The sequence below is a fragment of the Squalius cephalus genome, assembly GCF_949319135.1.
Source record: "Squalius cephalus genome assembly, chromosome: 7".
In the NCBI taxonomy this organism is placed as follows: Eukaryota; Metazoa; Chordata; class Actinopteri; order Cypriniformes; family Leuciscidae; genus Squalius; species Squalius cephalus.
In genome coordinates, this window is record NC_137128.1 from 28230261 (window position 1) to 28242521 (window position 12261).

The 12261-nt window shown below is 36.8% G+C and overlaps 1 protein-coding gene across 2 annotated transcripts; it reads right to left on the bottom strand.

The window, feature by feature from the left end:
• Positions 1-112: 112 nt before the first annotated feature.
• lyn (LYN proto-oncogene, Src family tyrosine kinase) lies at positions 113-11670 on the bottom strand. Of its 2 annotated transcripts, none has more exons than XM_079876102.1 (13): positions 11510-11670; positions 8251-8327; positions 7985-8036; positions 7797-7893; positions 7616-7714; positions 7428-7531; positions 7197-7346; positions 6757-6909; positions 5317-5499; positions 5150-5226; positions 3960-4113; positions 3615-3746; positions 113-1254 (listed from the first exon to the last, which is right to left on the bottom strand). In XM_079876102.1, exons 1-13 carry the CDS (start codon positions 11541-11543, stop codon positions 1052-1054), a joined length of 1515 nt encoding a protein of 504 aa, XP_079732228.1. In that variant the 5' UTR covers positions 11544-11670; the 3' UTR covers positions 113-1051. The 2 variants fall into 2 exon arrangements, with proteins under 2 accessions (XP_079732228.1, XP_079732227.1); XM_079876101.1 differs by having other exon boundaries at positions 8194-8327.
• Positions 11671-12261: the final 591 nt, after the last annotated feature.

Sequence of the window (12261 nt, forward strand, 5' to 3'; positions counted from 1 at the left end):
CTATCAGAGTCTTAAAACAGTAAAAGCCTACTGTACACTTTTTTCAAGGTAATATCCTTAGTTTTCAGCAGCATTGTATTTTATGACCCAGAACTCTTTACAATCTAGAACTGCATTACTAATCACGAAATATTCACTTTATTAGGTTTCTACATTATGTACAGAATATTTTAAATGTACAAAGCATGTAATTCTTAGCTAATCAAAGACAGGGCATTGTATAGGTTTAATTACAAATTTATGATAAAATATTGCCTTCTGCCACTGTTCATTATTGTAACATTTTCAATATTGTTATTAAAAACTGTAAAAAAATAAAAAATAAAAAAAAAAGACAGAGAGAATGCCATGCTCATTATCACCTTTACAGTGGTTTACAGTGCATGGATTTCATTTGATCATAATTGTAAGGACTTCCGAATATTAATGCTTCCTTTGCAAAGGTCCCTCTTACTAAAATAGAGTCATAAAGGTAGCTGTATAATTTCAAACACATGTGAGATGTAAAAATGTGTTTTGCAACATTCATTTTATGATCATTTATATCATTACTGTACTGTTATGTGTATGTAACTTGAATTTTAATTGAATTAAAATGTATTGGTATAGCTCCTTTCACAGTAAATATCCTTCCAATGCAGCTTTACGGCTAACTGTCTTGGACGCCCCTACAAATATATTTTTTGTAAAATTGTAATTTTTTTGCATAACCCATAGTGACCCAGATTCCAGTTTTCAAACCCCTAGTTTTTAAAAGAAGAGATGTTGTGGTGTGTAAAAATAACTATAAAACGTTGATAGGTTACTTTGAAATATAAAATTATTTATAAATTGAAATGTAGCCATGGAAATGTGAATGTGAAGAACAAAAGTTGCAAATAGGCAGTTAAAACTTCAATTTGAAGCAGAGATAGAAAATCTTAACCTTGCTTACATACAAGTAAGCAGATATAATCATTAGTTACATATTAGTACATTGATTCATAGATAAATCACAAATCTTTTGATCATCTTGAAACAGTACAAAAATACGATGGATGATTTCGCATCCTCATGGCTGCTGTTGGTACTGGCCCTCAGTGGCTGTGTAGAAGTCATCTAGTACACTCTGAATATAGTCAAACGTGGGCCGGTCGTCTGATTTACTCTTCCAGCACGAGTTCATGATCTCGTAAAGTTCAGCAGGACAGTTTTCAGGCCGGGGCATCCGGTATCCTCTCTGGACAGAGCTCATGACTTCACTGTTACTCATGCCTGAAGCAAAGAGAAAAGAAGGAAGTGAAAGGGTAAGTGCACAGATAAAGAAGAGAAAGAAACTGAAACAGAGTCTCATTTATTGTGTTTACTTTTCAGAAAGAATTTTTGATTTTTTTTTTTCTTCAATGTTTAAAGGGGTCTTTCACTGCTGGCAAAATAGGCTTTCAATAAAACTTGGCTGCCAATACAGTTGAAAGGTATTTTTTATTTTATTTTAATTTTTTATCTGTGCTACCTGACAAGAGAAAACAGAGAAAAAGGCTGTCGTCTTCCCTTTTGCCAAATAGGTAAGAAAACTTCAACACCCATAATCATGTTGCTGTCCAAGGCCACTCCCACCAGCAGTGTTGCCAAGTCCGCAGTTTTCCCACTGAATTGGATTACTTTTACACTGTTGCTGCAGGTTGTTTTTCTAGTCTGTGGGTTTAAGACCATTCGGTGTTGTGCCGAATTCTGTGACCCTACCCAGACCCTAAATGACATCTGGCTCAGTTGTGGCCCACATCTCCTACATTCTTCTGGCTCACATATCGCATGGAATGACGGCGATGACGCAGCATGAGTGTGATTGGCAATAGCATGCATATCCGTGCTTCACACATCAAACCGGTTTTAGTGTTATGAGTTATGGCTTGCTGTGTGTAACCCAGATGTTGCCCATGTAAACTTTCTGTAAAACCTTTTGTTTTCATGTTTCCTGGTTTGCCATGTGCTCCCCTTTGTCATGTGATTCCCTTCTTCTCATGTGATCATGTCATGTGCTTCCCAAGTCTCATGTTTTATGTTGTTCACTGTCTTGATTGGTCACAGGTGTGTCTTGTTTAGTCATCAGTCCTTGTGTTTTTAAGACCTCATGTCTGCCTTGTTACTTTGTCTAGTATTGTCCCTGTAACCATTGTCGGTGAGTTTCATGTCTAGTCTAGTCTAGTCTAGTCTAGTCTAGTCATTAAAATACTGCACTTGGGGTTTATCAAGGTCGCCTACAGTGAAATCATTACACCCTGATAGTTATGCTATCTGGACAGTAGGCCCTGTAGTGACAGTAGGGTTAGGATTAGGATTAGGAGTAGGTCAGATTAGCGCAATACAGCACCTACTAGTGTCACAGAATTCAGTACTACACTGGAACAAGATTTTTTGGGGCGGGTTTTGTTATGCAGACCTGGCAACTCTGTCCACCAGTCTGTTATAGATACTCTTACCAGAGTCAAGTACCACCTTGCTTTAGTAGAAAATACTTAGCGAACTGTTAGTCATTATGGTGTCGATTTGTATCGTTCCCAGGTGCAGGAATTCAAAGAGTAAATGTTTAGCGGGAGTGAGTTCCGTTCGGTTTGTAGTCAACGAGTGGAGAATGAGTAAGCATTGTTCATTTACATATAATACCAACATTGTAACAATACAAAGCGCGGGTTGAAAATCAGCAAAGTTACACTTTTAGGCAAGACACCACAGGTGAAAATGGTCAAATTGTAACTTATAAATATCACCATACTTCCCTAGTTGATTAATCACAGTACAAGACAATTGTTTTGTATTTAAAGTTTTCTGAATTATGTTTAAATATGCAAATGATGCATTATCTAATTAAATATTCACTAATTTGCATACATTTCCAGAAAAGAAATCTGAGCATTGGACGAAGCCAGGTTCAAAATTCTTGTTTCCTTTTGTTGACATATTAGAGTTGAAGGTTTTTACATAGGGGATACAATCAGAAAATACTGCATGTCAAAATTTCACTAAAGGAGAAATTTCTGGCTTAGTGCATGAGAAAACACTAATTTTCCGAAAAGTGCCTTTAAAGATATGTATTGTAATTAAAGTCTACAGATGCAAATAGATCAAGTATAATAAAATAAAAACTTAAATGTGTATTTTGGATGTTTTATTTCCACTAGTCTGAAGGAAGACATTATGGAAGCAAAATGGCTCAAAATCTTCAAATTGACCAGTGCATGAACAACAACAGTTTTCCCTGTAGTGTCTTACCTTAATTTAGCGAAACAATATTAAGTTTAATACGTGACCAGTCCAACATAGCTACATGGCTCAACCAATGGTGTGAGTTTGTTTAACCAATGAGTGTTCAGGAAAACAATCATTATTTTTGCAGTTACATTTGGTAACATTAGCAGCACAGAAACAATCAATCCACCTTTCAGATGTATCAAATTGACCAAAAACTGCAATACTTAAACGTATCTAACACAATATGACAAGTAGATGGCGACAAAGTCCTGACAAAAGATTTAGTTTGGTCACCATTACTCCACTGCAGCTCTCTCCTGGAGTTATGCTCATAGCTTGCATTACACTCAAATGTAATCAGGGTGCCATTAACACAATTAAATTACCTGGATAAGGAATTTTCCCATATGTTATAATTTCATACAGGAGAACCCCAAAGGACCACATATCCGATTTGATGGTAAAAGATCCGTAGTTGATGGCCTCAGGTGCCGTCCATTTGATAGGAAATTTTGCTCCTGAATTATAGAGAGACAGAACACATCCTCAAATTCACACGTATCAGTCAGCTCCTCTGATTCCACCACTGGCGATGGAACACCATCACAATATCAGTATGCATAACAGACTAAAACCAGCACAGCCTGGAGTGGCGTCTGACATAGTAATGCTGTAGAAAATGACCTGTCCATCCAGTATGCTGTTAAACCTCTGACAGGTGTCACACTCACCTTCTCTGGCTGTGTATTGGTCGTCCTCAATTACTCTGGCCAGGCCAAAATCAGCTATTTTGCACAAAAGGCTTTCTGAAACCAGCACATTAGCTGCTCTCAGGTCACGGTGGATATAATTCTTCTTCTCAATGTAGGCCATACCTTCAGCTATCTGCAGAGACACACACAAGCTCCGCATTACTACAGACAGACATATACTATCTTCCGGAGTTTATGGTCAGTCCGATTTTTAAAAAATAAATGAATGCTTTTATTCAGCAAGGATGCATTAATTTGATCGAAAGTGACAGCATATTCGAATGATTTCTGAAGTATCACGTGACGCTGAAGACTAAAAATTCAGCTTTGCCATCACAGGAATAAATAACATTTGAAAATATATTAACATAGAGCACAGTTATTTGTGATTGTAATTATATTTCTGTTATGATATGAATAAATGCAGCTTGGTGAGCATAAGAGACATTTTTTCAAAAACATCTAGAATTTTACAACCCCAAACTTTTGAACAATCGTGTATGCATTTGTATGTGTGTACATAATGCGTCATTTAGGTTAGTAGAGTATAACAGTAAATGAGCAGTTGTTGGGTTTTTCCACTTTAGAATTGGGTGTAGTTTTCTCAGTTAATTTTAACCAAGTAATAGTTGCTTTAACACAAGGAAAAAGATGTTCTCACTTCTCCATCAGCATCCTCTTTCATTCTCTGAAACAGGATGTTCACTTTTGCCATTTGCTGCTGTTTTACCAGAAGTAAGACTCAAATTAATCCTGAAGTCCTAAAGACTTATACTGAAAACACATTTTCTTCTTAGATTACATGGATCATTCTTTGAATCAGTAGTTATGACTGTAAATACTGTATGAATTCTATGATGCTTTAACCTGTCATATTTTTTCATTCGTCCAATTCATTGATAAAAGTTACCTTAGTATTATTCTCGTTGCCTCATAATAATAGAAATTTATACTTAAACTTGAATTTGTGGATCTAATGAGATGTTTCATATCTGAGAAAATGAATACATATTCTTTGTTTTTAAATACTGACAGACAAGAGAATCAGTTCCTCTTTTTCTTCAACTAATGGAAAAAGTGTTATCAGCCCCATGACGCAAAACCCTCAAAAGTTACTCCAGAAATACAGAAATGGAGGGCTAATTTATGTCTTGAACAAATATGTTTACCTGAGCAGAAAAATCGATTAGCTTTGGTAACTGTACTTTGCAGCCAGCTTGACTTTTCAAGAAATCCAATAAACTTCCTGAAGAAGAGGAAACAAACATTCGCTATAACTCTCATATCAAGGCATATTCTCTCATTTGAATTATCAGAAGAGTATGTGTTTCAGTACCGTTCGCCATGAACTCAGTGATGATGTAGATGGGCTCAATTTTGGTGACGACAGCATAGAGGCGCACGAGTCTGTCGTGCTGTAACGTTTTCATCAGGTTGGCCTCCTCTAAGAAGGCCTCCACTGACATTGTGCCCGGCTTCAGCGTTTTCACCGCCACTTTTGTGCTGTTATTGTAGTAGGCTGCAAACAAAATGAAACCATAAATAAACATGCGTGATATTCCTCTGTGGTTAATAAAGATCTTCCTGTTCGAATGCCACACACAATTGCAGTCCAACCACAAAACAGTGAACTAAAGGCTGACTAACACGAAACCTAGTGAGAAATGCAAACACACGGCAGAGAATTAATCAGTGTTGATGTAGGAATTGTTAGTCAGTCTTGAAACCCTTTTTTAGGAACTGACTCCAAATCCTTACATTTTCTCACCAAGGATCTTATGTAATGCACAGCTATCCATAAACTACATTTCTCAGAAGTGATGACAGCGCCACAGAGTGAAGGACGATTACTGGCCACAGAGAAGTGAAAAGACTTCAGATATGTTGCACAACTGTGAACTTGTATTGTTATTCTTGTTCCACTTAAATGCCATTTCCCGTTTAACAACACAGACAACTTCCACACCTTTGAAGTGGTTTGCATACTAATATCTACTGGACATTTAATGCCCAAATGTGCATTTGAGCAGTTCAAATCCAATAGTTTGTCTAAAATTTAGCTGAGACATTACAAAGTAGGGGAACACCAAACAGTAGGAAGTCTTTCTGTTGAGTGCTTCTGTCATCATACAGACTTATAGTGTGTCAAAGGTCTGGCAACGCTGTGCCAACAAGGTCAGGGGGCGGCTAAGGAAACATCTTGGCCACGGGCAGTCGAGAGCCATTTGTATATTTGCTAAGACCGCTTCCTGCAATTCATCATGTCGGCTACATGGGAAAGAGGCACATGAATAATAACGAAATCCAAATGCAAATCCTGCGTCAACTGCATAGCAGTTTCCTCCTCAGATCTGACTGATAAGAGTCTCGTCTGTGCCGGGTCTCTGTGTACTATCAGTCTGAGCTATAAGGGAGCCATTCATGCCCGCCAGAAGTCACAGCAGGAAGACTCGAGATTTGAATGCGTGTCGTCAAAGCTTTTATGCCTCAAAGAATTAGATAATAACAGTGAGCCTACACATGTTCAAAGAAGATCTTTTAGGTTGATTAATCGATACAAACACAGAAGGATGTCACTTCTAAGCCCACTGAAGAGCACATTAAACTGTGGGTTTTTTTTTTTTAAATCACACACTTGGGGGAGCTTAGAAACGGAGAGAATTTGAATAACAAGACCATAAAGAGAGCAACACTCCATGATTAAATGTATGTTTGTGACTTCCAGATATTTTCGTAAAACATTGTCAAGCTGGAGGGATTCTTTTCCTCAACTCACCCATCCACACCTCTCCAAACTGCCCGGCTCCGAGCTTCTTCACCATCTTTATGGATTCTTTAGAGATTTCCCAGGCATCTTTGTCCCAAGGTTTCTGTGCTTTGGGCTTCTCACATGATCTCTCTAGTTTTCGACATAATCCGTCTGATTGTTCTGTGACAAGATTAGGTACATTCTTCTTATTTCAGCAAACCAACCCCAACCAAAAATAATAAGGAGTGTATATAATTAAATATATATATATACACACACACACACATACATATATATATTCATTCTAATGATTTGCTGCTCAAGAAACATTTCGTATTAATGTTGTGCTACTAAAATGTTTCTGATTCTTTGAAAAATAGAAAGTTCAAAAGAACAGCATTTATTTGAATAATAAACATCTTACTGACCCCAAACCTTGAACTGATTCTGTGCATACATATACTTACTGTGGTAATGTTTTATCATGCTGTTGATGTCTTTGAATGTGATTTTTGGAGATATGTAGTAGCCGCCATTATCCAGAGATCTGATCTTATAATGTTTAACAACATCCTGCCCTTGAGCATCCACGTCTCTGATTGACAGTGAATAACTTCCTGTTCACAACAATGAATGTGTTACACCACAATTTTATATTTCCACAAAAAAAAACAGAGCAAATACTAAACAGTGCACACCTTTTGAGGTTTCACTCTCCCGTATTAGGTAAGATCCAGGTTTGTTAGCGGGTGCCAACAACTGTCTTTCTGCATCCTTCCTTGTGATTTCTCTGAAGAACCATCTAAATTGTGCGTCAAAAGAAATGTTCGTTGGAAAAAATGTGTCATTGTTTTGTTTGTAATTCACTGTATTGAGCAGCACTCACTCTTCTGTCTCCATTGTGTCTGCTTCTGCAACATAGTTTGAGGGAATGAATCCTTCCTTTCGTGTGGTCAAAGACTTTGCCTTCCACCACTCTCCGTGCCTGAAAAAAAAAAAATCACATTTCATGATAACGGGCAAAGAAAAATAAGAGTAGAGAAAGAATGATGATGGCATTCACCCACTCTTCAAGGATCTCTAACTTTTCTCCTTTTTTAAAGCCCAGATCGTCATCATGAATGGCTTCATATGGATACAAAGTGATGACTAGTTTTTCCTTTTCTGTATAAAAAATTAAATAAAAGCAATTTTACAAAAACAGTTCAAAGCTATAGAAGGACGCAGAATGTGGAACAAAGATCATCAGACCTACTTTCCATTTTTTCGAACACCTGACCAGGCAGGAGGCCGGAAGGCTGATTATTCTGTGAAATAAAACATTTCTCATTCATGAGATAATCATGGAAATGTTTTCAAAGTATCAGAAACCCTTCCCTTCGGAATCTATGAAGGTCAAAACATCAAAGTTGATTTTAACTTGACAAGACTGAATGTGTTCCCCCCATCTAGCTCACTACTTACTATATGAGGCTTATAGGAGGTTGGATCTCTCACATATACAGTTTGGTCAGTACGTACTGGCTGGTGTTTGTTCCCTTCAATCACACCTCCATTTTGGTCACCATCCAACTTGGATTTTTTACAACCCATGTTTCCTGCAAGGAAAAGATTAACCACTGTCAAATCATAAAATATGAACAGAATTTGGAATTAAATCAAAACAAACGAAGTTCATGAAACGCTTTATGACAAGTTCACGTCAAAATACTGCATTACATTACGGCCCGGTTTCACAGACAGGCCTTAGTTCAATCACGGCATTCAAGTAGCTTTTATAAACGTGCCTTAGAAACAAACATTACTAGTGTGCATCTGGAGACAAAACAATGGCACTGACATATTTTAAGATATTTCAGTGCAAGTTACTTTCAATTAAAACAGCTCAAACATTCATTTTAGTCTGAGACTAGGCTTAAGCCGTGTCTGTGAAACCGGGGGAAGATCAACAAGTTTAATACTCGTATTACTATAGATGTCATTGTTTCATTAATTAAGGATAATTAAACTTGAATCGACTTTGAATAGGTCCTCATACTGAGAACTGACGGAGAGGAGATTCCACACCACGATTATTTCCATCAACACAGGTATCAATGATATTGATTTTTCAATGCCAGATATGATACAGAAGATTATCTAATTAGTATTAGATGATTGATAAGTAGAACCGACTTAAAATATATATATATTTATGCTATTTGACACAAAATGAAATCATTAATATTGATTGAATATTTGAACATTTATTAAATGTATTTGAAATATTATATCATTTATGGCATTGTAGCCTATTTACACAAAGTTTTTTTCCTATCCAGATGACCGCAGCATCTTAGTTTTTATCTTTGTTTAATTGTTAAGATACACATTTATTACTTGAGAATGAATGGTTATTTAGGTGTGTTCACTAAAGGGGCTGAATACACGTGGGAAGTAGAATATAACTTAGGCTACTTCAGAATTTTGTTTCAAATGCTGTATCCCATGATGAATAAAATTAAGTCATGGAGAACTCCTTTATTTTGCATTTAAAACAGTGATGTGTGCTCATCCACATAGGACATGAGAAGTATCAAATCACTCGGTAAAAGGCAGCCAGATTAGCCTACAGCAAATAATAACACGCCCTCTTCAGCGTGTTATAAAGAACACTTGCAGCTTGCAAAACCCAACAGAAGGTCAGGTGAACACATTATAGCAAACATTACGGTTCCAAGCAGTGTCCTGTTTAATATAAATCATCAACCAAGATGCTTCAGAGCTTTTCAAGGTTAGAGATTAATAGGGAAGAAACCAAGGTATTTCCCACGGAATGGATGTCCTTTCCTTATTCTCACAGCTTAGAATATTGGGGAGAGGTAAACATTCTCTATCAAAATCAGGGTCGTTGTGGATGTCATAACAAATGGGTGTCAGCTACACCAAAGCAACGGCAACAGGATTATCAGGAGGAAATGCATCTACCGTGAATCTCTTAGGCAATCCACTTCAGGTCAATAAGCAGTAAACGCTGAATAACTTAATTTCCTTTTCTATTTACCAGGCTACAATTCAAACAACGAATAAAAATATACAATGAACTCTTAAGGAAAGGAGGCAAATGGCTGCGTAATTTAAAAAAATAACCTTATTTCATCAGATCCCATAGTTTGACCCAGCATTGCCCTCCCTCTGGGAAATTCTGACAAGATTGTTTGGCAGTTGTTTCCAACCTTTGGTATTTCAGGAAATGTTTAACACTGTTTCCTTCTGACCAATTCAGTGGCCAAAGTAGCCAAAAACAAAATCTTAGTCAATACTGTATGAGCACCTATAATGTAGCAAAGCAAAGTCCAAAACAGAAATTTCTATATCTCTCAAAGCAACAGATATTGTTTTGTACATATTACAATCGATGTGATGTCATAAGTAATAAGGAAGAAACCGGGGAAAAAGTGCCCTCCATTGTCCTGAAGGTGAAACTTCTTGTTAAACTTGGTTAAATGGCTACACAACACTCGGATGAAACTGCATATGTTCCTGTCCTGGACTCTACTGATGTGGCAGTATTTTTAGATGTCAGCAGGAAACTAGTAACAAGGATATAATGCTAGATTAATGCGTGAGCAAGCAGGCCACTGGGGCTGCACACTTCCTCCTCTGACCAGCTTCTCTAGGGCGTTCAGTAACACAGGAAAGACAGAGACACACAAAAGAACTCTCAACTACTTCTGAGTTTCAGTCTACAGCCTGTCTGAACGCTATACGCACCTTGAGATTGACTTGTTGAATGATGCAACTTAATACAGGCTATTTAACTCTTACAGGCTAGTTTTAGTAGCCTGCAGATACAGACATTTGAGAGGCTGGGGGAAGGACAGTAAGTCAGTAGGCCTGATTTCTGAGAGAAAAAAAATACTATTGAAAAGGGTGTCTCTGCAACAACTCAGGTCAAGTGTCATGGTGTAAAAACTCCCAATCTTTATCTAAAAATAACATGGGAAGCGAAGCATGCCAGTTCATATGTTTTACATGTTATTTTTAAGCAAGACACAAACTAAATAAAATCAATATTTGGAGGATATACAATTATATTTGAGTTACTAATGTAATTTTAATGCTGACAACATCTCTGATGTTTTCCCTCACATTCCTTAGGGGAAATAAAAATGGATTCAAATTAGAGATGACTTGATCTTAGATTTAATTCACGTTTTAGTTCATTTTCAAATCTATTTTTTGATCACAGGTCTTGATATCTCAGAAAATCTGAGAACATTTTGAGATCTAGCTTGTATGAAAATGTAGCCTATAGGAAACGTGAGATGGTTTTTATTTATTTAATATGAGACACTTCAGAACGACTTTGAATTCATTTGTGATTTCTCTTTTCTATGGGAAATGTGATTTGTAATGTGCGTGATGACTGGCCAAAATAATATTTCTAAAACTCTCTCTGAGAGATGAAAGTGATCATTTAAAATCCACGAGTTAATGATTATCCAGATTTTACGGCCAGTTTATTAGCCTAACGTTACTCCAGGAAAATTATTAGGCTGACCGGCTTTTTACTATTTTTGTAGACGAGTTTCCATCAAACACATCACTAATTATTATCTCATTAAAAAACCCTACCAATAGAAATACCGATTAAATTGATATTTTACACTAGGAAGACAGGCAAACACCGATACATGCTGGGTTAAACCGTTAAATTACACATTCACTGTAACATCAGTACAGATTTTAAAAAAGTATTTACAAAAGTAGAGAAGATAAGAAAGAAGGGTCCACCTACCTGTCAAATGCCCGAAAAAGAGGTTAACTCGCATTAACTGGGAATAGTTTCTGAGAGAAATGCCCGTCGAGTGCGCGCTCTCTGACTCTCATTGAAGCGACACACGCACACACAAACACAGAATGAGGAACCCGAGACTGGACGCCTGCTGTTTTTACTGCTCTTTCAACTTCCTGGTGTACAGTATTCACCCTGTTGATCAGTTCTGTTTTATTTGTTTGCATAAAACCGCAGTGACATTACGTTTGCCAAATGTAGCCTAGATTCTGCAGCTATTGGAAACAAAACTCGCGAAAGTGGCAGGAACATAGGTCATTCTATTATTTGGTAGTGACGTTTCGAATTGACGTTTTTTTAAACCCTGTTGAATTATCATAAATGCATGTGTATGAACGATCAATAATTGTCTTTTACCTAGGCCTGCTACGTAATCATATTTATTAATCATTTGATATGCACTTGTAGGCTATACGTTTTAACATTCTACTTAAATAATAAATAAATAAATAAATAAACACCTACATGTAATTATAGAGCTGTAATTAATGTCTGCAATACATCTGTAAGTAGTAGGCTACTGTTAACCCACCCTTAAACCTAACCATAACAAACCTGTCCATAACCTTCCACAAATCCCACCTCAATAGCAGAAAACGTGTCTTGCAATACAACATGAACACTACAAGTACCTAACATTTTTATGTAAGTACATTGTAGTTAAAGACACCTAATATAAAGTGTGACCAATAAAA